The sequence below is a fragment of the Euwallacea similis genome, chromosome 18 (genome assembly GCF_039881205.1).
Source record: "Euwallacea similis isolate ESF13 chromosome 18, ESF131.1, whole genome shotgun sequence".
Lineage (NCBI taxonomy): Eukaryota > Metazoa > Arthropoda > Insecta > Coleoptera > Curculionidae > Euwallacea > Euwallacea similis.
In genome coordinates, this window is record NC_089626.1 from 3,082,429 (window position 1) to 3,108,488 (window position 26,060).

General features: G+C 38.9%; 6 protein-coding genes across 20 annotated transcripts in view; 3 read left to right on the forward strand and 3 right to left on the reverse strand.

Annotated features, from left to right (window-relative positions):
* Positions 1–26,060, forward strand: part of sky (GTPase-activating protein skywalker) — a 201,400-nt gene that overhangs the window by 13,380 nt on the left and 161,960 nt on the right. For 6 of the 13 annotated variants that reach the window (XM_066398757.1, XM_066398756.1, XM_066398753.1 and 3 more), the window contains 4 exons: positions 429–515; positions 1,869–2,027; positions 2,363–2,583; positions 2,643–4,480. In XM_066398757.1, coding sequence (XP_066254854.1) covers positions 429–515; positions 1,869–2,027; positions 2,363–2,583; positions 2,643–2,790 — 615 coding nt within the window. In that variant the 3' untranslated portion in view covers positions 2,791–4,480. Of the gene's footprint in view, positions 1–428; positions 516–1,868; positions 2,028–2,362; positions 2,584–2,642; positions 4,481–26,060 lie in introns of those variants that run through there. The other 7 variants (XM_066398760.1, XM_066398762.1, XM_066398761.1 and 4 more) reach the window with 2 other exon arrangements.
* Positions 3,487–6,008, reverse strand: LOC136414626 (glyoxylate/hydroxypyruvate reductase A-like). The gene is made up of 6 exons (XM_066398774.1): positions 5,837–6,008; positions 5,526–5,776; positions 5,359–5,473; positions 5,100–5,309; positions 4,770–4,930; positions 3,487–4,721 (listed from the first exon to the last, which is right to left on the reverse strand). Exons 1-6 carry the CDS (start codon positions 5,940–5,942, stop codon positions 4,590–4,592), a joined length of 975 nt encoding a protein of 324 aa, XP_066254871.1. The 5' UTR covers positions 5,943–6,008; the 3' UTR covers positions 3,487–4,589.
* LOC136414759 (actin nucleation-promoting factor WASL-like) lies at positions 6,470–8,267 on the forward strand. Its single transcript, XM_066398942.1, has 6 exons — positions 6,470–6,889; positions 6,940–7,185; positions 7,234–7,524; positions 7,575–7,780; positions 7,835–7,998; positions 8,054–8,267. Exons 1-6 carry the CDS (start codon positions 6,568–6,570, stop codon positions 8,154–8,156), a joined length of 1,332 nt encoding a protein of 443 aa, XP_066255039.1. The 5' UTR covers positions 6,470–6,567; the 3' UTR covers positions 8,157–8,267.
* LOC136414667 (coiled-coil domain-containing protein 6) lies at positions 8,393–11,495 on the reverse strand. Of its 2 annotated transcripts, none has more exons than XM_066398828.1 (6): positions 11,193–11,495; positions 10,899–11,123; positions 9,794–10,586; positions 9,536–9,689; positions 9,340–9,471; positions 8,393–9,284 (listed from the first exon to the last, which is right to left on the reverse strand). In XM_066398828.1, the coding sequence occupies exons 2-5, from the start codon at positions 11,112–11,114 to the stop codon at positions 9,351–9,353; spliced, it is 1,284 nt and encodes a 427-aa protein (XP_066254925.1). In that variant the 5' UTR covers positions 11,115–11,123; positions 11,193–11,495; the 3' UTR covers positions 8,393–9,284; positions 9,340–9,350. The 2 variants fall into 2 exon arrangements, with proteins under 2 accessions (XP_066254925.1, XP_066254924.1); XM_066398827.1 differs by having other exon boundaries at positions 9,340–9,483.
* Positions 12,448–14,577, reverse strand: RpS4 (ribosomal protein S4). Its single transcript, XM_066398903.1, has 6 exons — positions 14,449–14,577; positions 13,905–14,163; positions 13,612–13,709; positions 13,211–13,315; positions 12,823–13,019; positions 12,448–12,612 (listed from the first exon to the last, which is right to left on the reverse strand). The coding sequence occupies exons 1-6, from the start codon at positions 14,449–14,451 to the stop codon at positions 12,489–12,491; spliced, it is 786 nt and encodes a 261-aa protein (XP_066255000.1). The 5' UTR covers positions 14,452–14,577; the 3' UTR covers positions 12,448–12,488.
* Positions 15,051–19,301, forward strand: MTF-1 (Metal response element-binding Transcription Factor-1). Of its 2 annotated transcripts, XM_066398795.1 has the most exons (6): positions 15,051–15,422; positions 15,684–15,841; positions 15,893–16,175; positions 16,230–16,564; positions 17,552–18,355; positions 18,765–19,301. In XM_066398795.1, the coding sequence occupies exons 1-6, from the start codon at positions 15,235–15,237 to the stop codon at positions 18,782–18,784; spliced, it is 1,788 nt and encodes a 595-aa protein (XP_066254892.1). In that variant the 5' UTR covers positions 15,051–15,234; the 3' UTR covers positions 18,785–19,301. The 2 variants fall into 2 exon arrangements, with proteins under 2 accessions (XP_066254892.1, XP_066254891.1); XM_066398794.1 differs by having other exon boundaries at positions 15,052–15,422; positions 17,552–19,301.

The following is a 26,060-nucleotide window of genomic DNA, read 5'->3' on the forward strand; positions in this document are numbered from 1 at the left end:
GGGTGGTATGTCACTAAAATATTAAAATGATTGACTACTTCTCACTAACGTCGCTGTTGTTGCATTTCCTACTTTACAACTTGCTCGCTCCAAATGCCTTATCCAAGTTATTCGGTTCTGCTCGATTACCTCCGGAAACAACTCTGATTGGCTGTAAATATGCTCGACTTCCGCCACTTTCTGATTAAACTAGGAATTTTGAAAATCGGGAAACATACACAGGGAGGCACATTTACACGTGATTCCCTTTCAATCCAAGAAGCCAGAGCGAATTTTTGCCTTCAGAGCAGGCTTTAGCCTTCAATTCACCTTCATTTGAACTTTGATTGATGTTGCAAATTCGCGAAATTAACGTGTGCATGCCGATTTTGTTTGTGGATGTGGCTACGCGTAACCCAGTGTGCCTTTTTCCTGCTGCCCGTGCGCAGGGAGCGCACTCGCCGGAGCCGCGCACGCTCGCCATGGGCGTCTACCCCATCCAGAACGTCGACTCGCGCATCCTCGACCAGCAGGATGTAAGTCTTGGTGTTGTGTCTTAGACCAGCTACAATAGCACATCACTGTCCTCACATGTACATGCGCCAAAGCGAGTCGGTTTACCTATATAAATATGCACCCCTAAATGTTTCGATTTAATCGGCCTCTTCCAGAATCTCTCCCACCCGAGCCTGGTCCATTGATTCCCGTTTCCCCGTCCCATTTTCCAAGACCGAAATTTCCATTAAAAAACCCGCTAAACGGTATTTTTGCTATGATATTATTTATTATTTCGCCCGAGTTGTTTTAAGTAGCGGTCAAAGGCGGTGAGTTTACATTGCCTTCAGTCACCACCATATGCAGACACTCAAATGTGTTTATATCAACCTACTTGGCGGTGGTATTCGACTTGTCAATGTTGGGAATGATTGTTTAAATTGGGGTTTCATCGCACCGGTGACGTCAATCTTCGCCGAAGACCCCGATCATGCTGTTTCGATTCCATTTATCTGTTGGACAGGATACGCCGGGTTGAGTGCCAAAAATCCGCCACGAAAATAAACAAACCGAAATAACAAACATGGCCAAAGCCCGAACGATGTGTGACTTTGGATTTTTTTTTAGTTGGTGCAGTGGCGTGCATCGCACTCGCCGAAACCAGAGATTCGGTGCTTCGAAGTACCGAGTGGTCACTATTTGACCACTATTCGCTTCCTGTAAAATCACTATTTGACTGAGCTGTTGGACGCCTTAGAGACGACTTAAAAATAACTTGCTGCTCATATCCCAGTGAGGTGTCAAATTAGTAATTTTCACAAGAAAGTCTCAATAAAAAATTGGCAATCAACTCGGATTTCGGATCCTATAAATCCCATAAACCATCGTTAAGTGGCATTTTTATGGCCGCATTTCTCAATTTACATCAGCTCCAACGTTGTCAGAGGCATGTGATTATTGAGCATCGTGCATGGTTTAGTTTGTGCCCGCGCCCTCGCATGATATCTCCAGTTAAAGCCGCATTTTCCTTATCTTTCATACGTAGGTATATGCCACTGTATGTGAACAACCACACCGGAAGGAGACAATCAAGACAATTTTTATTGTTTTTATTATTATTGTCCGTCAGGGCGAACGCTGTCGGTCAATTTAATTTGATTGCTCATCGTAGAGCAGGAAGGCCGCCATGTATTGTGTTGTGATTGTGCTTCTTTTACTAGAAAAATGGTCAAAGTACAGTGACATATGCCTCCATTAGGAGTGCCATCTCTGCCACCCTTAGTCTTAGCTGAAGAAATAATATCAATGTATTTTCACTATTCATTGAGAGCTTGCCACTAATACATTGATATTGCAGCCAAAAGCGAAATGTTTAATGCGTTAAATGTTCATAGCTTCTCACTCTATGGTCCTGGCTGCCAGTGCGGATTACAATGTACCAGCCCATCTTGCTCTACACCACTGAGGAACACGGGTGTTCGTTGACGACGTTCTACGTACGGGTGGAACAGCACGAGCCGACGCTGCTGATGATCAAGACTTGCAATAATGAGGTGAGAGTTAAATTAGGAAATGAGTTAATCGGGAAGAAAATTCAGAAACTACGGAAAATGTATGGAAATCTTGAGAGGGCTAGGGGAGGGGTAATTTACTCATGCGCCTCACGAAGCCAGGGGTAAACCACCTGTAATAATAGATACACAATTCACATAATATTTATGTAAAGGAAAGATGTGGAAATATGTGGTAATACGCAAGTTATATTGGGAAACACTGCCAGTATTATTGGCAATAGTAATGTGTCCAAATTAGACTAGGTAGTGTAACCCCCGACTCAGTTGTGGGAATTGTTCTAATTTTGGAGGATTTAATATTTCTTTTCTTTCAGGTGTTCGGTGCTTATTGCTCTTCACGATGGTGCGAGAGGAACCAAAAAGACGACCGTGGCAATCGTCAAGCCTACTTCGGCACTGGAGAAACCTTCCTGTTTTCCCTCTACCCAGAGAGAGCTAAATACCCATGGATAGGCGTGGATGGGGAGCGGAACGTGTCCCATGGAGCCGAGTTATTCATGGCGGCTGACAGCAAAATGATAACAATAGGAGGCGGGTAAGTACGGAAAACACACAGTTTTTGTAACAATTGAAAATTGATTTTTAATACATTAGTGAGGGCCAGGCAATCTGGATGGACGAAAACATCCGCTATGGAAAAACGGACCACTGCGCCACGTTCAACAATCCTCCGCTGTGTCCCAGTGGAGATTTCGAAATTCGAGTCCTCGAGGTTTACGGATTCGCCACCGACATGAACTAAGTTTTTGACGCAACATAGTGCTTGGTCAGAGACCAAATTGAAGGAAGACGTTTGTAGAGCCCAAGCCGCGATTGGCTCGTTGACGGGAACTTTGATTGATGAGTGCATTCCTGCCGCCGGAGAAACGTTTAGAAGGGCATGTAGCAATTAAGCGACTGCGCCACTTGAGAGCAGTATTATTTTTTAAATAAATTTGGTCTCAATATTAATTTATTTCCTAGGTTAGTACGCTACATGTCGCGTCCGCGATACACTTTTCATGTTTGCCTGTTGTAGTCGTATTAGGTGTCGATGTGATTTTTTAATCAACTCTAATGCTTGCCCTACCCTAAAGTGATAGTTGGTGTTGTTGCATCGTATGCCTTGGAGCACATTCAGCAGATAGCTAGTGACCGAGCACTGTAAGTTATCGCACTTCAATTTTCGGACTTTACGTTTCCGAATTTAGCTCCATCGACGCAGAAGCATCACTACGATTTTCTATAAAAATCCTTGCCTCCCTTCTAGCCTTTAATGTATCGTGTTCCTTGACAAGCAGTGACTGTCAGAAACTATATTGATCTTCACTGCCAGTGTTAATTGAAAATTTCCCCCATATCTAGACAAAAACTAGTAATAACGTACATATTACGAACTTTCCAAACTGACAAGTACTAGATTCTAGTCGTATTAAAGCTTTGTATTTTATTTCTTTTCGTGTACATTTTTATGTACATACCGGGTCTCAAATTTGCGGCAATAGTCGAGTGCCAAACGAATGTTTGAGTCACATTTCAGAGATGTTAAACACAACGAAGTTTTATTAATCGTATTGTATAATATGTATTTAATCAGTAGAGAAGTCTGCACGTGAAAGTTCCCAATAATAATTTCTGGTCCGACGAGTCAAACTACTGAGAGCTTTTATGTGCAGATTCATAGTACATATATGTCATCGCTACCCATTTTTAGCTCCACTACCTGTGTCGTGTACCCCCTGTGACAACATTTTTCTCTCCTCTTTCAGGTTAGCCGTGTGTGTATTCTAGTTATTAGGCTTTGAAATTTAAACCAAATATATGTAGAATCCACTTTTGTTGGTGGCTTTTCCTTGTTGGACTTTATTTGTGATCTTAGAGTCAAAATTGCAAACAAGTCTGTATCTGTTTAACAGTTCAATAATAAGTCTAAAGAAAAAAATCTTATGGTAACAAAGTGTTCTTAAAAACCTTAGATCAAAAGCACGAATAGAACAAAGAGTAATTTAAGATTTAGCGTCTCTCAAACAATCAAACTTAGGAGTAAATTCCATCTGAGGTTCCTGCATGCATATCACCACATGCCTTGGATTGGAAAAACGCTCGACTCTGCACGTTAGTTCCCCCGTTTAAAGTATTCTTTACGCTGTTAAGTTTTAAAAATTTTATTAATCGTATTATTTTAACTATTTTTAAGTGAATGGTTGTGGATGAATCCATTCTTGTTTTGTTCCCCAAGACTTTGGTATGGTTCGAGTACAAAAGGAACGGTCATCTGGTCAAATTAAACGACGATCACTCGTAGCGAAACATTAAAGATCTATTACACATACATTAATAAGGTAGACTGTTATAGTATTTTTTTGTTTATATGTGTATCAAAGGCTTTTTAGTTCTTAGGTATTTTATTGTTTTTGTTGTTGTATATGTAGAATAAACGTATTATAAATTCAGTGGTGATTTAATTATATCAATTTTGATGCGAGTCAAACAAACCGCAGCAGACCATAAATGTTCGCCATCTTATCAAGATCTAAATATACATATGTATTTATTAATCTTTTAGTATCCCTTCTTGAAATTGATTTGATTCCGTAATGGCTCATTTCGAAGATATCGCTCCCAGTTGATTTTAAATTTTTCAGCTACATCTTGAACTCTGCTGTTACCCGATATATGAGGCGTGATAAAAACCTGAAGAGAATCTGATAAATGCTTGTACAGACAAGTTTCAAAACATACATTGGAATAACTCCACAAACAGCTGGTTTTTGGCAGAGGCTCAATTTCAAATACGTCTAAAATCGCTCCAGATATCCATTTCGCTTTTAAAGCTTCTACTAATTCGAATTCTTCAATAATACTTCCTCTGCCGATATTAATGAAAACTACGTCCTTTCCATCTAAAATAGTTCAGCTCAATATTGTTCAAAAACCTTTTAATGATACCTAAGCTGCATTCTTTCAAAGTATCATTTAAAAGTAGAACATTTTATGATTTAAAATTCACGTGATTTGTATGACCTTTTAATCCAAAATTTTAAGTTGGAAAGATACAGCTATAGCACCTACTTTTGCAATTTTTAAGCATTCTTTTTCCAAGAAGGTTTTGAGTTTCGGAGGTGTTAGGCAAGACATTAACAATATAGTCCACACTGCCCAGTAATTCTGGAAGGCTCTGCTGGGTAAAATATTTATCAATATGTTTATTTGTAGGTGAAAGTGTTTCCCTCCTTCCAAACCCATAGACAATTGATCCGAAGTGTTTTAAAGTCTGAGCAACTAACCAATTTGATTAAAAAGTTTATACTGAAAAGTAAATAGGACATACTAATATTGCCAATAGCCCCAATCCCTAAAATCCCTATTGTTAATTCTCGAAGGCTTCTGTGGTCATGAGGACAAGCTGCTGGATCCCACAGCCTCATTTCTTGGTTCTGTTTTACCTAATAATAAACATTCTTTACATCTCCTATTAAGGCAAATAAATATAACAACCTGGAAGTAATTTCGTTCCCAAAATATAATATTTCCTATAACATATTCCCCCATGAGCTGACCGAAGTTATCCCCAGATGTTCTGGTAATAGGAAACTTCGGAGGATCCTCAGCTTTAATGTGGGACCATAGTGAGTCTAGACCAGCCCAAGTTCCTTGGATCCACTTGATTTTAGGTAAATCATAAATATAGGGCCCAATTAGGTCATAGTCTCCAAGAATGATCTCAGTGTCCTTCAATGAAGAGGGATCTTAATAATTAAGAAACAGTGATTGTTATTTGGTGGAAACAGAAGAAAATGGGACTTTACCTGAAGGTTGAACTTGTATGTAGGAGAGGGAAGGAATAAGCTGTGATAATTTGCTTATGAGGGCATCGGAATGTTTTGAGAAGACTGCTATAGTTTTTTTACACATGGTTTTTGAGAATTTGTTATGTCGAAAATTGTGTGAGACTTGTGATAATATATAATAATAAAACTCAAGGAAAAAAGGTCAAACTTGGATTTTAAATTGTTTACAAGTACAAGCCGCGTTTAATTTCAATTGGACATTAAACTCTAAGAACACTTTTGTCTTCTTTTATGCCATAATCTTTAACAAGTTAGAGTGAGATAGATAATATTAGCAAATAAATATTTTCCAAAATCACAACCGACAACAGCGCAAATGGCTTTACTGTTATTCTACTTTTCTGTTTAATTTTTTTTTAATTATAGAAAAAAGAAACAAGTGCATTAAGAAAAAGGTGTATTAAGATTGTTATTATATATCAATTCAATATGAATAAATTATGAAGTGCTACGGTAATGCCAATAAACTAATTCTATAGTGCAAAATACTGCTTTATCCGCACCCAACGCTGTCGTATTTACTTCGCGGCTTCTTTAAAACGAACTCCTTTTGAGTTAACCCTTCAAATTAAATCTGTCCATCCCATCATTCATTAATCATTAATCTTTGCTTATCAGTCTCGAAAAGAATGGTTCGCGTTCTCAAAACGTCTCAATCAACTTTCTATTATCTCTCCCTTATTTAAATAATGAGAATGCCTCCGCCTTCCATGGAAAACCAAAGCTCCAACCTACTGTCCACCGACGAAAATCTCCAAGTGTTCCGTTTGCTGGGAAATCGATGCCAAACTATCGCCACCACTGTAGCCCAACTATTTGTCACTGCTCCGCCCAATCACTCACAATGGATGAAAAGGGGCACTGGGGTCCTGTGTTTCGTTAAAGACAACATCAGGAAAAACTACTTTTTCAGAATGTTTAACCTTAAACATAACCAAATGGTGTGGGAGCATGAGATGTACAATAACATGGAGTACATTGAAGCAGCCCCTTTCTTCCACACTTTCGAAGGTGCAGTCTTTTCTTTCCTCTATATTTAAATGATAATAAGAGCGTTTCAGGGGAGGAATGCATTGTTGCATTTAACTTTGCTGACCCTCAAGAGGCGGCAAAGTATAAATCGATGGTTGAGGCAAAAGTGATAGTGAAAAGGAAAAGAGAAGAGAAAAAGGCGAGGTACGTGAGTCAAACTGGCAATACCCAGATCAGTCCTAATATGATATTACCTCCAAAAAATTTGGATTTTAATGCTAAACAAGAGTTTAGGAAGGAAAAAAGGAAAAGGAATATTACAAAAGCTGATATCAGTAAGTGAGATATTTGTCATTACTCAAGGTGAATGAAATGTGCTTTAGGTATCCCAATGGGTTTTGTTCATATATCCCATGTGGGTTGGAATGCAGACACAGGTTTCGATGTGTCAATTGATGACGACCAACTCAAAAGCCTTTTTCAGAAAGCAGGGGTCTCCGAGAAGCAACTTCAAGACAAGGAAACAAGAGAATTTATTTATGATTTTATTAACAAGAATCGGGACTTGGTTAGTGCCCCTAATCCTCCAGTAGTGCCCCCCAGGGGGCCACCTAGACCTGTATCTGCTAATCCTCGACCTGCTCCACCTCCACCACCAGTGCCACAAAATCCTGGTAACTCATACAATTATTTTTTTGCAGAGATTTAACTTAAATAATTGTAGCTTTGAAGAAACCTAGACCTCCATCTCCCCCCAAACCCTTATCTGGTCCCAGTGCCCCACCTCCTCCTCCTCCACCACCCATGATAACAGGAGTCCCTCCTCCTCCTCCTCCTATCACATTGATGAGCAATGGAGCTAATAATTTTGCAATGCCTGATGTAAATGCAACTTTGATGCAGAGTATCAGAGAAGGAACCACTTTGAAGGTGATTGAATTGATATTTTAGAATTTTTGAAACATATTTAAAGGGAAATTTCAGCCTGTTGAAGACAGCAGAGGTGACAGGGGGTTTGTGGATGAAGCAAGAGGTGACTTGCTTAGTGAAATTCGAAAGGGAATTCAGTTGAAGCCTGTTGATGAAAGGGAAGTGAAACCAGTACAAAATCCGTCTCCGACTGGTTCGGGTGGTAACGATTTAGCTAAGTAATAAACATCTACCTAAAAAATAAAAAAGTGTCCAATAATTTGCTCTTTTTAGAGCTCTTAAACAGGCGTTGTTGGAGCGAAGCAAGGTTATTCATTCCGAGGACGACGATGATGACACCAGCAGTACCTCGAACGATGACGAATGGGACGACTGAGAAATTTTTTATTGAATTTTTTGCTTTAATCAATATCATTATTTAATAAAATTTAAAGGTGTTTATATGTTTGTTGAGAATGAATATGTAATATATTTTTATCATAATGAATTTTCTGGTTTTCATCGTGGTGAACGCGCGAAATGTGGTGTGGTTACTATTGCAATATGCATTAACGGGGAAAATTTCCATGTGTCTTTGGCATTATTTCCTCTAGAAATCAAATAAATTGAAAATTTTCAATCAACTATTTCACCTTTATTTAAACATAAAAGCAACGGTTAAAGAGAGAAACAAAATGATTAGATTATTCTTTCAAATAGTTTAGTACAAAATAGTAGAACTAACCGAGAACGTCAATTATCCTCAAACGTGAGCAAAAACTTATTAAAAAATATTATACTTACTTAGACCAACAGTATATTAGAATAAAATACACGTAGTAATGATAATAACAGGAAACGGGCAATAAAGCGACTAAACGAAATGTTTACTTGAAAAAAAAATGTGCCCATAGAACTCGTCTAATATTAAAAATCCTTTACCCTAATATCACTTATATGAATTTCTTTTCGACAAGCCTTCAGGCTCCCAACAGGAGCCAAAATCGTGCATTATTAAATTGTTCCAAATACCCTTCTTCTTACACGTTATTACATACAACTAGACAAGTGGCTATTACAACTTAATCCTAATAATCAGTTTTTATTACATTATTTCAAAGCTAAAGCCTTATTGCTTATATCTAACAGCTTCGCATTCTAAATAGTTCGGGCAGATTTTGCCTCGAGTTACGCATAAATCGACGACGAGAAGAAAACACGGGAATAACATCAAAGAACGTGAAGAAAATATCGAATATATTATGTATAAACGCTCAGTAGTACCTACAGGATGTGAGTTTATGTTCGGAGCTTGAAACATATACAAACATTACCTGGAGGCGTTCGCCCGTGATCAATAAATTTCATATAACCATAATATATCACAAAGAGCAAGAATAACTTGGTTATAGTTTCCTGATGGTCAGATCAAATCTTCTTACTATTTTTCGGAAAACTAACAAATACACAGAGAAATGTGGTTAAAACCAAGCCATCGGCCGTCCAAATGGAAACTGCAGCTTTTCTGTTTATAAGAAAACGAAAATGAAAAAGGCGAAGCCCCGGAATAGCACACTTACCCCCTGAGAAATTAATCCTTGCTGACACTTGTGTCCATAGGACTAGCCGGCTGCATTACGTTAGTGTTGACACCCGGGGGCACTGCAGGAGGCATGGTTAAGCTCGGAGCCGGTACCGCAGGCTTTACGAACCTTTCCGAAGCCCTTTATAGCAGTTAAATCAAAGAAACAACTATAATAAACAGTAATAAAGTACCTTCTATGTGTTGAAGCTGGGGAACTTTGGTTTCCTCCAGGTGGGGGAGGTGCCTGTCCACAAGATGGACAACGAGGGGGTGGAACGCCTGAGGACGCAGCGAGCAGGGAATCAGACAGCCGAGGAGAGGAAGTTTGCATTTGAGATGCTAAACCTGCAGAGAAGGCAGCAATTAATTTGTTTAGACTTATGAATTAAATAGGAGAAAGTCTACTTGTCCAAAAAATTATTCAAATTTGCCAAAAATTACCAACTTACCAGGACTCAAAGGTCGGCTCTGAGTGGGTGAGGGATTGTATGGAATAGGTGAAACTGTGTGCTGTCTCCCTCCAAGCATCTGCTCATTATAATGCCGCTCTTCCTCCATTTCCAAAGAGCTTTCACTCTCAGACAAGTGCCTGCAAAGCGCTTCCCGGCGTTCCACCTCAAGCTGCAGCTTCCTCTGCAGCCGAAGATTCTCTTCTTTAATATTACGCTCCTCCTGCGCGTAGCGCTGCATCTTCTGTGTGTGCTCCTGTTGGCTTATCGCCAAAGTTTGGCGCAATCGAGCCACTTCTTGACGCAGGGTTTGAATGTGAGCGCTCAGATTTGTCGCAGTGTCTCCGTTGCTAATATCTCTTGGGCTTGCTGGGTCTGAAACTGGCTGATCAAGCTTGATTTGCAACATTCTTTTCTCAGCCTCTAGTTTATCCATTCGTTTCCACAGTTTGTTAACCAAAGCTTCTTGTTCCTGCTCCAAAGTGTTTTCAAGCTCCACTTTCTCCCTGCGTAACTGTTCAAGGTTGCTTTGCTTAGCCAGTGTTTCAGCCTCTAATTTTTCAATTTTTCGCATTAGTCTGTTTACTAAACACTCTTGTTCTTGCTCCAAAGTTTGCTCCAATCTGCATTTCTCTTGGCGTAATTGAGTAAGTTTTCTGGAAAGGTCATTTGTAAGACATTCTTCTTCACGTTCATAGTGATGGGCCAAAGATTCTTTCTCTTTTTTTAGAGCCTGAATTTTCTTCAACAAAGTGTTGGAAATGTACTCTTCTTCTTGTTCTGCTTTAGCTTGCTGAAAGATGAAATTTTAAGGACTTCAAATTGATATTTTAAAGGATACTGAAAAGTGCCAATTTTCCATATATATATAACAACATCCAAAAAGGAAATCACTTAATCCAGAACATGCACAAGTATTATAAATTTATTGGAGTAAAATACACAAGTTTTTCCACCAGACCCTATAGGGACCATTATTGAGCTTAATACAAAATTTAGAGGGCTTATTGGGAGTCAAATATCAAACAAAAATATTCCAAAAACCTTTATACAAAAATAAAAACAGCCCTTTTCAATACAAAGCCCCCACATACAATCAACTTACAATAATAACAGAGGCCTTCCTCAAATCACGATTTTCCTCCTGCAAGGCCTTAACCCTTAACTTATAAGTCTCCAGCTCAACTTTCAGCACTCGATTCTGCTGTTGTAAGCTTTCGATACGTTTCTGCAACTGTTCGCGTGTAATGGGGCTTGGGGGCATCATTATTGGGCCCCCATCAATGCTGCTTGAGTCTGATTCACTGGCAGAGTCAGCCATTCTGAGATGGTTGGGCTCAATTGGTATCAAAGCGAGATCAATATGGACATTTCCTTACCTGATTAGTTCCTAGATTAGTTAGCGGGGATGCAGTAAGAACAAGCTTTGGAGAAAACTGGAATATCAGCTGTGGTGACTAAAATGCCGAAAGGACAGTACTTAGTAGTCTGAGTATTGCGAACCAATTAAAAGCACTTCCGATTTAATTTGCGTGCAGCTTTGTTGGCAAGCAGTTTGGGCGATGGAACTAGTTTTGTGATTTTAATAAAAATAACACTTAACTGAACTTTTGAAGATGGAAATTGGTATTTTTCCTGAATCTTTTACTGGGAAACTATTCCTTGCTACTTCTAAGCAGCAACGTCTGCGCAGATCATTGACATTGACTGACAGTCGGCCGTCAATGTCATTATCAATGAAGGGTGTCCATTAATAGAGTACAAGTGGGTTGTCGGGTTTGTAGGTGTTTGCGTTTACCGATAGGGTTCGGAGTAACGCGGCGTGTTGTGGGTGCTAACGGGGTGATCTATTCTCCCGTTACGAGTCGGACACGCTGAAGGGACCAGTATTCTAACCCGGCAAAGATACTAGTCGTAGATACAAAATACGCGCTGATACTGCTCGACTATCTTTATTTACACAAAACTATTGCTACGTTTATTATCACAGTCTGTATATACTATACTGAGGGTGATAATCGTGGTACGTTACCTCGAGAGAACTGAGAGTAAGAGTATATGAGGTATAAGAGATCAGAGATATAAGAGGTCAGAGATATAAGAGATCGGAGATATAAGAGATCGGAGATATAAGAGAGATTTTAAGGGTCTGTTTTGGGTTTATATAGCTAGCCAACCCTTTCGCTATTTCCGTCCCTGCTACTCGTCAACTGTCACTCCTGTGAGTGTCACTTGTCGGTGCAGGTTCTCGGTGTGAACTACTCTCGAGTGTATAATGCACCACAGGGTGTTGGAACGTCAGGAGCATGTCTTGATAAATTCATTATATGATTGAAGGTTAATAAAACACACACATAAACAAATTAGATTTAGATTTGACATGTGTCAGTAAGCCGTTCACCTTATTGGAGTTCCATTTCATTTGTGCATATTTCTGTTAATAGATGTCACCACGTATGGAACTTTTATTTACTGTAAAATAGCCATCTATTGACGTATCTAAAATATTCTTAGTGAAAAAATCATCCCAACAGTTTTTACCGACATTTTCGGTGAACGTTAGACATTGTGGTTTAGCAATGTGTTTCTGGTCCCCTTAAGCAGGTGTGGAGGGTCGAATTTTATGGGAAAAGCATAATAGAACTCGCAATATATTTCCAATTTTAATCTTATTTATTAATAAAATACAAAAAGATTAGTGGCTTTTCGCAGCTAATCTTTTGTCCCTCTCTTCGGCAATCGACAATTTGACTCCCTTGCCTCTAGGAAGAGAAACGAAAGCCTTGTTTCCTTTGCCAATAACAAACACATTGTTTAACCTATAAAAAATTCACAATTAACTATCACACATAACAATTCAGAGATAATGTCTTCCACATGGGTAATACTGAAATATTTATTTGTCAAATATCCAATGACCAAATGAGGAAGAAATTACTTTCAGCCGCAATTTGACTGCAATTTTGCATTGATAGGTAAAATGCAGCTTCGATGTGGGCTAGTTATGAACATACTAAACAGATTCTCACCTGGTGGCAAACACGTGGTCATTGGCATCCTTAATGTGGACAATATCAAATGAACCGGGATGTCTTTCTCGGTTAACCACAGTGCCCACACGACCCAAATTCCTGCCTCCGGTTATCATGCACAAATTGCCAGATTCAAATTTAATAAAGTCCAGAATTTTGGATGTGGCAATTTCCAACTGAATTGTGTCATTTACCTGACAAATATATCAAGAGAAAACACATTAAAAAAAACTTAATAATGGACATAAATAAGTAAGTTTTGCAAAAAAATAGATCAGTATATGGGTAGTGGTATAAATGAGTCATCAACTGATGGTCAGCAACATTAAAAGCATCATTTCAAATATAACATATTACAAAATCAAGTTAAACATCATTACCTTACCTTGACTAATGGATCAGGATATCGAATAGTGCGGCCATCATGGGTAACCAAAAATGGGATTCCTTTAGGTCCAGTTTGCACCTTGCGAACCTTGCAAAGCTTATACTGCAACAAGAATTACTTTTACCAAATACACACATTTCTATCTGTGTAAAAAGATCTTGAAATATTCATAAATCAGTGAATGGGTAGTGGTGTTTTAAGAGTCATCAAACCAGCTTCAGCTCTTAAAGAAAACATCATTTTTGGGTAAATTAATCAGATGAGTAAGATTTATATCATTTGAGAATACTCTTGAAAGAATACTCAACCATCTATAATGGGCCAGAAACTTTGATTTTCATCATGTATTTACCAACCATAAGTAAAACAATGACAGAAAAACGCAACAACACACTTACCTTGGCTTCTTCTGCAGTAATACGATGGATGGTAAACCTGCCTTTAACATCATAAATCAGTCGGAAAAACTCTCCAGTTTTCTCAATAGTCACCACATCTAAAATTTCATAATCATTATCAAACTTGAAATATTTAAATCACTGTAGTCTGCTTGGGTAATACTGAACAGGCATAAACAAAGCCTTCCAGTGACCAAACACAGACAATTTGCTATAAGGCCTCAATTTGACTGTGCAATATGAAGAATGAGCATTTGTACAGCTTCGATATGGCCTTTAATCACTAGGCTTACCCATGAAACCTGCAGGGTAATTTGGGTCGGTCCTCACTTTGCCATCGACTTTGATCAGCCTCTGCATAACAATTTTTGTTACTTCACTGTTTGTCAAGGCATACTTTAGCCGGTTGCGGAGGAATATCACAAGGGGGAGAGACTCCCTGAGCTTGTGGGGTCCAGTTGAAGGACGGGGAGCGAAGACACCCCCCAATTTGTCCAACATCCATGCTTTTGGGGCATTTAAACGCTTCAAGTGTTTTTTCGGACCTCGAGCCTGGTGGGTTAGAGAAAAACGTAAACATTGTAGTTTTGAACGTTAATTTGTTAGTGAAATTGGTATTTTTGGCGACGGTACTTTTTGTAAGGAACAAGGAATTGTATGGAAACACACAGAATTCATTCGAGTTAGAAGAGTTCCGTAGTTGAAAAAATGGACAAATATATGGGAATTTTGTTGGATAAAGGTGTCAGTTGATAGTTTTAACTCAGGATTTGGGAATTCTATGCACTAATTTTAAGATGAATAAAGATTTTAGAAAATATAACGTAAACAACTCACCATCTTGACAACTTGAAGGAAAGAAAGGCCGAAATCCGATCTACATCGACGTTGACACTCCGCACACTGACACTAGTGGCATTTGAATGAAGTAATAAACATTGCGATTGTGGCGCTCTGAGCGGCAGAGAGAGAGAGAAACGATTTGAACAGGACCGTAATACGTGATATAACAAAACAATTTTTAATTATTTTGTATTAGGTATCTTCTATGCAGTGTTGCAAAGTGTTGTTTAAAAGTTTTAAAGCAGATTCTACGTGAATAAACTCTATAATACCAACCAATATTTGGAAATATGAAGTATTCCTAGAATGCTGAACAAATGATAGTCAATGGATGCATTTAATAATTAAGAAATAATTGAATAAGGTCCTGTATCTAAATGCAAACTTCCTTTAAGTCTTCTTATGCCATCTATTGAGGATTATATAAAGCCTCTTGCAGGATACTACTTAAGTACCAGTCATTTTTTCATTAGGCCTTATAAGGTTCAGTGCGATATACTTCTCTTTGTTATTTTCTAGGCGAATAAAAAAGGACAACACTATGAATCCAGCCTTGAAGGGCTGCAAATTGATTCTCCAGTGCCCATTGGCGAATGGCTATTTAATACTCAGTACCAATGACTTAAGTCATTTTGTTTATCAGGAATATGACTTTTTTATCTTCATAGAAATAAGTGTTATGGATTTTCTCATTTCTTGGTACTGCCCGAGACAGATCATTGTATCAAAGGAACTTCCTTTTATGTGCTCCGTACCCTGGATCGGAAAAATAGGAAAATCATGTGCGCGACATTCTTCCATAAGCACGAGTCGCAGGCGAAACTGGACATGACTTCGTTCCAGAATTGTTTGATAGACGAGAACCTGGATTATTTACTTGCCAGCTCGGGTAGTACTGTTGACGAGAGCTACTTGAAAGACTGCCCCCCGTTCCAGACGAAAAACGAGCAAACAGACTCTGATGAGGGGTGAGTTAGGTGGACTTTATTTTTGGAGGATTTTTGAAAAATTGCCAATTTTAGTAATAAGAGCTCAGCCTTCAGTAAATGAGGATTTGTTTTGATGAGGCACATTTCCTATATTATTTAATCTATTTCAAATTGTTTTGTTGTGGACCATAAACTAATCAATTCTGGGAATTAATAACTTGATTGCACTGTCTATTTTAACAGAGCACTACTGAAATTCCACTAAACTCTTTTTAACACCCACATTTTGTTATTGTACAGTTACAACACCTCCATCTCACCCCCCATTGTCAAAAAATCAAGATCATCCACCTTGCAAGAACCCAATGATCCCAACAGATTCCCTTGTGAATATGATGGATGCAACAGGACGTACAGCACTGTGGGCAACCTTAGAACTCATTTAAAGACCCATAAAGGTTTGTAAAACTGTCTCAAAATATCAAGTAATCCTACAATGTGAGTTTCAGGAGACTACAGGTTCAAATGTACAATGAAGGACTGTAACAAAGCTTTCCTCACCTCTTACAGCCTGAAAATCCACATCAGAGTTCACACCAAAGTGAAACCCTTCGAGTGTGCCCAGGAGGACTGCCACAAGGCATTTAACACTCTTTACAGACTAAGGGCGCATGAACGCATTCACAATGGGCAAACTTTCAACTGCGAAGCCGACGGCTGCAAGAAATTCTTTACCACTTTAAGTGACTTGAAGAAGCATAGGAGGACACACACCAGGGAAAAACCTTATAAGTCTGTCTTATACTGTAAAAATGCATTTCTGTTTTAACTGAGGGTGTTTTGTAGGTGCGAAGAGAGCGGTTGTGGTAAATCCTTCTCCGCCTCCCATCACCTCAAAACGCATCACCGTATTCATAGTGGTGAAAAGCCCTATGCCTGTAAAGAAAGTCCGGAATGTAGTAGAGCTTTTGCCACCTCACACAGCCTGAAATCACACATCAAAACTCATCAAAAGCAGATTGTGAATTCGGCACTAAGTCAAGATGAACTGAAGGATGATGAGAAGATAAAAATCGAGGAATCTTGTTTCGATTTTGATGCCAAATTCGCCCTTGATGCCTTTGAAAGAAATGTCGATTGGTGCAGTATGGAAGCGCAGGGTGATTCTTTGGATATTAATGGTAAGTTCTTATTCACATGGTGTTTGTATATACAGATCTTTTCAAAGACTTTTATTGTATGCCCATAAAAGTGATTTGCGTAAGTTTTCCAATTAAACTAAACTTATCTACTACTTCTTGCCGGTGTGTGTTTACCGTAGCAAATTGCCCCATAGATAATTTATTAGAATAGTTTAAATAATAATAATGCTCGGTTATCTAGCTAAATTTGAAAGTAGATTAACTATAAGTATTTATTTGTGGAACGTTCGAGGGTCTGAAATAATGATTATTATTGTTTGGCGAGGCATATGATGCAGCTGTGGAGGAAAATGCCTTCAAACAACGTGTTGTAACATTAATGCAATTAAAATGCTCCATAACAATAATTCTTGGAAATTTACAGATGCATTAATACACGGCAACGCGGTAGCACTCTTTTGTTTTAAAATAATCATTGATGCAGGTTGTGTGACGCAAGCTGCGAGGCCCGGCCAACGTTGCCGGATTTGGGAAAATTTCTTTAGGTTGGAACGTTGTTTTTCAAAAAATTCCAACATTCTGAGATTTGGAACGTTTTTCAGAATTTTTACCCAAATTTAGGGACAAACTCCCTTTTTTAAATATTGAAAAACAATAAAAATATTATAAGAAAGTACAAGCTAGGAAATTGATATTTATAGTTTTTAAAACTTAAAACCTCTAAAATCCCTTGGATTCGGTAAATTCGTGCTTGACAATTGACGTAAGATGAATGTTGGCTAGTTATCTGGGGTGTGGTCGGGCTCCTAGAGCGTGGAGATATATGACATTGCTGCCAGCGCCATTGTTTAAAAAATCGTATTCTACTGTCCGTGTCAAAATATATATTACTTCACAATTGAAAGAGTTTGACAGGTTCTAAAACCCCAATATACGAATACACTGGACGCGCCCCTCAACATTTAAACCTTAATTACAATGCCACTTTCTTTATTTTTGATCAGTAACTCTCACTTCTTTCCCCAGGTCAATCTTCTACTCTCGAACAGCAACCCGCCCCATTCTTTAACACCCCCTTCGACTCCACCTACAATTTCAGCTCAACCGACTTCACTCTTAATCCCCGTCAGTCAATTACCGAGCAAGTCAGCCAAATGCAGATCGAAAGCAAACCCAAATTCGCCTCTGTAATCGAAAACGATCAATTCGAAATGGCCAACGGTCTGAAGAACTATGCTACAGTGAATACTGCTGAACCTTTGGAGGTACAGCTGCCTTTCAATATAGGGACTGAAAACATGGAGAACGTGGCTAAACAAGAGACCCTCATCAATGAGCCTCAAGCGGAGTTGGAGGAGAACTCCTTAATAACCGAATTCGAGAATGCTGGGATTAGTTTGTACGATTTTGAGAATACTTTCGAAGATAATTTGTTTTCGATGAATAATAATAACAATAACAATGAGGAGGGGGGGCCGAATGTGAAGATTTTGAGTGTTAAAACTGTGGTTGCGCCTAAGAAGGTGCCCAACCCGGCTTCGGAGGCTTTGCAAGTGAATTTGGCTACTCACGAGGAAATTTCTAATGCCTGGGGTATAGGGAATTACGCAGACATGGGCCAGTCAGACATTTTCCATGAGAACTTAAACGAAAACCCCCTGACAGCAATTTCAACCGCAGTGCAGTCCTACTTGGACCCCTCTGAACGTAAAGTGGCTATTGTGGAAGACATAGAGAACGTGGACCGATATCTAGCTTCGCTCAACAACCCTAAAACCGACGCCTTGAAGAATCTGGCCTCTGAGGCTGATATCTGCAAATGCGACAACTGTAAGTGCACCGATCACTCTAATTGCCACCCCTGTAACAGCAACGCTTCTGCCAATAACAATTGCGCCAGTACTAACAAGCCAGCTTGCGGAGAAAACATGTTCAAACAGGCCCTCTTGGGGCTGGTGCAGAAAACCGACGGCTGCCGCGAAAAGGGGGAGGACTGTTGCGTGGTGCTGTGCCTCAAAACCATGGAGCAGCTTCGGCAAATGCTGAAATTTGCCACTAATTGCCGAGGCTTTCAGAATTTCAATTTGGGATGCATGAAAAAGTTGTAATTGGCCTTAAAAACTAAGGGTACTTAAATCGTGTTTTTTTTTACTAGTTCCTCCCCGATTTAACTTTGTAGTGTGTTGTTGTTGTGTAATTTAATCGTTAAATTCCCTTTGAAAAGAGGTCTCAATGGCAGGTGAGAATTGTCCTCTATGACTCGTCAGTATGAAGATCTAAGAAGCATCAAAATTCCAATTCCTGCAACGATGGTTTTTTTTATTGCGAATATTTTTTTTAGAGTAGACTTTCGCAGGTCCAGTCATCTATATCCTACACATATTTAATACTCTTATCATTGTTATTGTAATATGTATCTTAACTTAACACAGGGTTTGTCTATGGCCAATAATTAAGAAATATGTGATTTCACTGTGCCAATGATAGCGTTAAATGCAAGAAATATGTTTATATAAATATCGTACTATAAGTAGTATACAGGGGGTCTCCAAATGGTCTCTACGAAACTCTACCACAAATTCTCTTGAGGTAGATCAGTGGCGGAGATATGTACACAACTTTTAGACCCGGCCTGTATATTACCGTATTCTATTCTGATCAAAGATTATTTACTTATTATTTCTTACCCTTAGGATCTTTTGTGTGATTTATCATTGTTATTGTTTTACTAGTTTATACATTAGTTTGTAGTGAATAAATCAGCTTCTGCCTTGTTGCATTTCAATTAATCATCAGTGTTGACGGAAATTGGAACTCTGGAAAATCTGGCAACTGTTATATAGGTATAGTGGTAACCAGGGAGCTTCACACCTGTTCAGCACTTGCATGCAGCTTTGTTGGTGTTTCTTCATTCGTATTAAAATCTATAAGCGTAAACTGCTCCCTCTCCACAGGCAATTTATAAGATTCAGAGCGTTAAAATGCTGTATGCATATCTTGATTTTATCGGGCATTCTGAGTAGACTTCATTCAGAAATGCGCGTTTGCAGTTTCTATTTTGCAAACACATCTTTATTCACCAAAAGGTTCAGAATAGCATTCTCTGCTTTATAATATCTGAAATACCTTCCTTTCTGTCTTTTAACAATTTCTGAAATGCCGTTCTTTAGTTGTTTCTCCATAGAAATTTAGCTTAAAATAAAAAAATATGTCCTGACCAAGCTTACACTAATAAGAAAAATTCACGAAAACACACGGAACCCAAACGTTCTTTTTTCACAACCGTCGGTAAAATGGGCATTTTTGTTCTCACATATCTTGACATATCTCAAATATCAGTCTTTCAATGGCTTCAAACTAAATTTGTTGACACCAAACCCACAGGTAGAGGGAAAAAATAATGTAAATCCGTTTTGTTTTAACCCTCCTTCGGCATAAAAGTCCAATTACATCGGCTTAATCTCGCCGGAGCGCCATGAAAGTATGCATGAGGTCTGCGTTCAAAACAATGAGTTCTCCGAGATCGGCCTTTTTCAAACAGACAAGAATAAGAGAGGATTTCAATCAAACGAAACGAACTCATGATTTTATGCAGTAGGTTGGGAAGCTGGAATTTACTTCATCCCTCAAACGAGTCGGTGTTAGCAGGTCAAAATGGCAGTGCATGTAAAAAAACAGTAAATAGCTGGTTTAGGCAATTTTCTTTATTTGAAACAGAAGGATTACTCCCATGCAAGTTACCTTCACCATATTGTCAAGAAAAATGTTAAAATGGAAAGAAAATAGCCAATTATAATGTCATTAGTTGTAAAAATAACATATAAATATCACCAAGTGCCGCTTCATTAAAATAAAGGCACAATTCTCTCTGAAAAAACACGTTTCCCACCCTACCGAGGAATTTGTTGCAATCCGCGGGACATTTATACACATTAACATCTCGTCGCAGTTATTTATGTCCTTTGGCCCCTCTTTAACTTTGGGATTTTCTTTATGGCCGTATTTACTCTTTTAGATTAGGCCCCAAGACAGGCGGTTTTTATTTTATTTTATAGGCGTTTAAGAGGAAAAGGGTGATCCAAATGTAGCGAGAATTTTGATGTCGAAATCTGGGTAGTTAAAAAAAAAGCATTTTGTTCAGAAATCTAAAATTTCCAAGGAGATAGCAAAGCTAAAGAGATAGTGGTAACTCTCCCAAGGCAAGAGGGGAAGCTTCGTTTTCGTATATTAAGACAAATGAGCTCATTTTGCGTTAGTTCGGTTTGCTACGCTTCATTAAGCCCCAAACAGGGGGATATATGTTGTCTAGTTATCCCCGATGTTCCGCTTGCTAAGGCTTGTTTTCCAGAGGCTCGGCAATAAATAAAAAGACGTTTTTCAGCCAGAAGGCGTGCATTTTTATTGCCTGAAAACTGCCCGTTTAAATTAAACCGGAAGATAGTGCCGCGAGGCAATAAGCATAATTTAATGTTATTTTATTCGGTTTTTCTCCGCTATATACGTTCTACACTGGTTGCGAATCTGAATGTTCTTCGTTTAGTGAGCGCTTTTTCTGCTTCGTGAAATTAAACGCTATATATTTATTACCTTTGTTTTTTGGGGCTAAAATATCAAACAACATTCTCTCCCTCGCCGCTATATGTACGAATTCGGGCAACGATTCCATTTAATCCCGGGACTTCCCCGAACGATCCTTCTCGAATCTTATTGATGTCTTGTAAATTTACATTTAAATACAATAAAATTGCTCATCAATACGATTTAATTATCATCAAATAAAAGGAAAAATAAAGGGTCTCTTTACGCCGAATTTGTGTCGATATTTCTCTGTTTATTTGCCCCGTTTACATATACGACACACGGTGAGTTTCCGAAACGGAATTTCAAACGGGGGGACGCTTGGATGCACCTGATTTGGCCCTACTAGAGTTAGAGGACAAATAGCCGCAGGACCGCTGCATGCACATCATAAACAAACAGAGGACGACTATCATTGCATGGGAAATTACACGTTTATACATGTTCTAGAATTACAGACTTACTAATAGTGCAGGCCTCAATAAGTAGAACGAAAATACTTCTGGCTGGAATGGTGAATGAAATTGTGTTATAATTGTGGAGTATGGGTGGATGGGTTGAAGGAAATGTCCTTTTAGCGTTCAATGGGTGGTTTAAGGGGCCCTGCTTTCTCCATAGGTTTCTCACAATAAAACTTTGGTGCACTTAAAAAAGCTCTTCTTAGCGAATCAGGCTTAATCGAATTCTCCAAAAGTAACCCCAAAATCAGGCTTTTCTTAGTCCACAATACAAAAACGCGGCCCTCATTACCATAACGCAATTAACAGAGCCGTTCCAATCAAGGAAACTTGATGCTCCACCGTTTTTGCAATCAAGACAATCTTTATCTTTAGTGAAAACAAACTCTCTGTGATGAACCGCGGTTCTTTTCCCCTTTTGAATCATCAACTTTGAGTTTGTCCCGTACAAATTTGATTTGCATTTTAGTCTGGAAGAAGCTGCACATCAGCCCAAGAAGTTTCTTCCAGGCAATTTCCAGTCAATATACCAGTCTTTTAAGTGCTTTAAAACCATGCTCCAGCCCACACATGACGGTTTTCGGCGGTGCAATCAAGAAGCACATCAAAGAGGGAAGGTGTGTTGGCAAACTCCATTTCGCAGTCGCTTTGATCGCTCCCCAGGCCAATTTCGCCAGGAAAAATAACCAAATCCGGGTTAGGGAAGTTTTATACTGCCGGATACTCTTTCCTGATGCCTGCTTAATTAATCAGCTCGAACGGAAAAATCCGATACAGCCATTAAGACCACAGCAAAGTTTTGATTTGATTAAGAGAGAGAGAGTCGGAGTAATTAAATTCTGTTCACCGGGAGATGCGTTAAGTTTTTTCCTGGTTCATTAGGGAGCCGTCTTTGCAGCATGCCGCAAAAAATGAATTATTCAATGCTTTCTTTAATTAAAAAGTGGGTTCGTTACTGACGAAACATGCTCGCTTTCGGATGCGAAACTCAAAACTCCGATGGCATATATTAGTAGAGGCTTTTTTGATCATGAGAGAAGCTTCATAAGAGTAGTCGGAAAGTACTTGAGTATATTGGAGGGGTTATTAGTGAACATTAGAATTTAGTCATAGGGTCGACGTGAATAGCGGAGGCAAAAGAGAGTTTAAATATTAGATGAAATTAGAAATTCTTGAGTAACAAAATTGCGTTTTCCTAGAGAAAAAGAAATGCTTTTTTACGTGACAATATCCAAAAAATCGAGTATTATACTCTTTAAAGTACAATGAATTATCGCTTTAACCTGTGTATCAGTCGCGCACCTCTTTATATTGGGGATTACACTGATGACACGAGGGAAACAACGACGAGTCCATTGAGATTTTACGCGAAATCGTAGGTGAAAAAGTAATAAACTAAATTATCGAACAAATATTAGCATCTCTCTGACGTCATCAGTCTGAAGAGATTTGGGAGTCTTCAATTCGATCTAGTAGGCGAGGGTTGACGCAAAACAGACACATCGACGTGCGATCTTCAAATGTTTTGCGAGAGACGCTTCAAAATTCCAGACGTTGTGACCTGTAGTTGTGCGAACGATTAATTAATTGAATTTTGTTAATAATTGCGGGAAAAATACTTAAATTTTTTGTCTAATTAGTTAGTGTTAATTGTCTGGTACTGGGTAAGTATTGGGGGGTAATTTCTGAGGGTTTTTGATATGGTATTTTGAGCAGGACTGCATGTGTGCAGATGTTGATCGAGTGCTTTCGTGGGCTCTAATAGAGTCTTCGTATTGAAAAGTCATAAAGAAACGCTATTTTGAGACTGCGAAAGCATCTTTTTGTGATATTTGTAAATCTGCATTCTAAATATATAGATACAGCAAAAACGTTCTTTAACTGCCATTTTCAAAGGTTTCTATGTAGCGCCATTTGGAGACATTTCCACTTATACCTTGATAGGAACTTATCTCCCAAAAATACTCTCCCAACGCATAAGCACGATGTTCCCGAACAATTCCCCTCACCCTTCCTAGTACGTGGAAAAATTCTCGCCGATTTGGAGAAAGTGATCTGCAATGCAATTTGCCAGAAACTCTAACCCTGATAGTTAGAAGCAAATTGTCGGATGTTTCTTTATAAATTACACTTATTTGAGTATTGTGCGTAATAGATGGAAGTGCCTGCCGAAACAGAATAGGCTGCAAAGCCGCCAGAATGTGATTTTCACACAGATTTAATCTAAAAGACATTGAGCGACTCAAGTGCACAGTTTAGCATAAAGTCCATTATTCTCCATAATGAAAAGATAAAACAAATCTCGGGGCCTCGTCGCTCGGCCGGAAAATATCGCAGATGACAGAGGGAAAATGAAAATGTCCCGATGAGTCCGAACGTCGGCTGTTGGAAAAACAGCCGGTGTATCCCGGGTCATGCATATTCAACGGCCAAATATTTGCTGTGGCTTCTTATGACGGCTTTATTTTCCTCAGTTTTATTGAACCAGGGGAATTTGTCCCTTAATCCTTGTCGAGGACGTTGGAATTTACCTAGTTCCAGGTATTAACATGCCGCAATCCTGACCAAATTGGCAGAAAATTGATATCAGCACAACACAACGGAGATGGAATCCCCGTTCACCGGATATGCCAGACCGAGAGGGTCGATTGAGTTATTAAAATGCAAATCAAACAAGTTTACTTAGGGCTGGGGATAAAACTCGGTATTAATTAATTATATTTGATTCTTGGCTATCCTCCTGAACAACATAAATCTCAATACAATGCTTCTAAAAACAAAGGCCCTCTCATATATCTTTCAATCAAGAGGTCAGCCATATATCCTTAAAGGGGGCTTTAAATTGTGTATGCAAAAGAATCCTGCGGCACTATATCTTCCTGCTACGGTTCGGGCTGACCCCGGAAACCGCATGATACCACCGGACGTGTTTCCCGAACCTTCCGGATACGTTAGGGAACCTAATTACATAAACGACTGTCCCGTGTTATGGTCGAGGTTTTAAGGAAGTTTTTTCGTTGTAAAATCAGTGCGTGCAGCACATAAGATTCAATGCCAATTAGATGCGGCCCTGAGGACGGCCTTTCCTGGCTAAGGGCCACTTCGAGTTTCCTTCCGTGTTCCAGCCGGACGTTTCGTGCCGTTACGCGGCCCTTCGTGCAGAAAGGCCTTATCCCATCCATTTGCCATGTCGAAGCTAATTAACCCAAGAAATAGGTTTGAGTGTTTACTCGGCTATTAGGCCTTTTAAAGGTGTTTAAAGTGAGAAAGGGTGAGAGAGTACGGAAGTGCATATGTATGGGATCATAACGTAACATACAATTGAATCCTCTAAACTGATTTTCGAAACTATGAAATATTTTTCCCCATCAACCACAAGTATAGTCATTTGCTCACATGAAATATTTAGCTCGCGCTATAGGTAGGTTACCTAGGTTAAGGGGAAAGCGTGACGAAATTCGGCTATGTGCACATTATTCATGTTAGAATTTGTTTGATTCTTACAATACTGAGTACATTTAATTATGTTTAATTAATTAGTACTGAAATTGATTAGGCACTTTGGGGATATTTGAGATTAAAATTGAGTGAACATTATACGAAATTATTGTCTATATTCACTAAATTATCATTTTTAACTGCGACTGGGATTTTTTTTGACAATTTGGCGAATGAATATTTTTATGTATAATGATTTTGGAAAGTTAATGTGTTTGGTTTAATCGCGACTCTATAACGTAGGAATATGGCTATGTAAAGTAAAGATTATTGTTGGTAAGCAGTGTTTCGTTTCAAGGTCTTTGATTCAACCTAAAAAGTGTAAATAATAACATAAAATAAGACGGGCAGGGCCTTTTAACTTTTTCTCTAATTAAATGCAGGTTTTGAGACCCGCTTTTAGCTACCTGTGAGTAAAACAAATAAAAATATTGCTTTTTAAACAGGCTTTAGCAATAGTTCAAATCCCTCCTTGCTCGAAAATAAATCGAAAGATTTATCCGTTCCACTTTGTTTCACGTTCATTATTTTCCTCCTTAACTCGAGACCCTTAGCTACATCTTCTCCTGGAAACGATGCTTCCAGACTTTTCCAGGCTTAATTTTTTATCCGCCCGTCTCCGTCCATCGCTTTTAACAACATACATTATTTATAAACAAAAATTTCACCCGTTGCGTCATTAGCAGGCCGTCTCCCGATTGGTCAGCCCGGCTCATTTGACCCGGGCCTTTCCAGGGAAACCTGCGAATCCATTGGCCGGGATCCGGAAAAGTTCGGAGAAGAGGCGGGCGCTTTTCGCGCGATTTTCTTAACTTCGTCGGCGTATTGCTCTAGTTTTCTCCACTAGCGATGGGTTTTTCTTTTATTCTTACGTGTCATATCGAAGACGAGTACCTGCCCTGGAAAAGTCTAGAAGCCTGGAATTTATTGTCCTAGAAAAGATATTAAGAGAATTGTCATTAAAGACCAAAAAAAGCTTTGAAAACACATGTATATCATAA

Excerpts from the sequence above, each read along its gene's own strand:
- LOC136414667 (XM_066398827.1), bottom strand. The coding sequence starts at position 11,114 with ATGGCTGACTCTGCCAGTGAATCAGACTCAAGCAGCATTGATGGGGGC. Across the intron at positions 10,587-10,898 it reads GGAAGGCCTCTGTTATTATT|CAAGCTAAAGCAGAACAAGA; the intron begins GTAAGTTGATTG and ends TTCATCTTTCAG. Across the intron at positions 9,484-9,535 it reads CCAGCTTCAACACATAGAAG|GGCTTCGGAAAGGTTCGTAA; the intron begins GTACTTTATTAC and ends ACTGCTATAAAG.
- MTF-1 (XM_066398794.1), top strand. The coding sequence starts at position 15,235 with ATGTGCGCGACATTCTTCCATAAGCACGAGTCGCAGGCGAAACTGGAC. Across the intron at positions 15,842-15,892 it reads TCATTTAAAGACCCATAAAG|GAGACTACAGGTTCAAATGT; the intron begins GTTTGTAAAACT and ends TGTGAGTTTCAG. Across the intron at positions 16,176-16,229 it reads ACCAGGGAAAAACCTTATAA|GTGCGAAGAGAGCGGTTGTG; the intron begins GTCTGTCTTATA and ends GGTGTTTTGTAG.
- LOC136414759 (XM_066398942.1), top strand. The coding sequence starts at position 6,568 with ATGAGAATGCCTCCGCCTTCCATGGAAAACCAAAGCTCCAACCTACTG. Across the intron at positions 7,781-7,834 it reads GAGAAGGAACCACTTTGAAG|CCTGTTGAAGACAGCAGAGG; the intron begins GTGATTGAATTG and ends GGGAAATTTCAG. Across the intron at positions 7,999-8,053 it reads GGTGGTAACGATTTAGCTAA|AGCTCTTAAACAGGCGTTGT; the intron begins GTAATAAACATC and ends TGCTCTTTTTAG.
- RpS4 (XM_066398903.1), bottom strand. Across the intron at positions 13,316-13,611 it reads TTACTGCAGAAGAAGCCAAG|TATAAGCTTTGCAAGGTTCG; the intron begins GTAAGTGTGTTG and ends TTCTTGTTGCAG. Across the intron at positions 12,613-12,822 it reads GACCACGTGTTTGCCACCAG|GTTAAACAATGTGTTTGTTA; the intron begins GTGAGAATCTGT and ends AATTTTTTATAG.
- LOC136414626 (XM_066398774.1), bottom strand. The coding sequence starts at position 5,942 with ATGTGTAAAAAAACTATAGCAGTCTTCTCAAAACATTCCGATGCCCTC. Across the intron at positions 5,310-5,358 it reads TGGGGCTATTGGCAATATTA|TTGCTCAGACTTTAAAACAC; the intron begins GTATGTCCTATT and ends CAAATTGGTTAG. Across the intron at positions 4,722-4,769 it reads GTTTGTGGAGTTATTCCAAT|GTTTTTATCACGCCTCATAT; the intron begins GTATGTTTTGAA and ends GATTCTCTTCAG.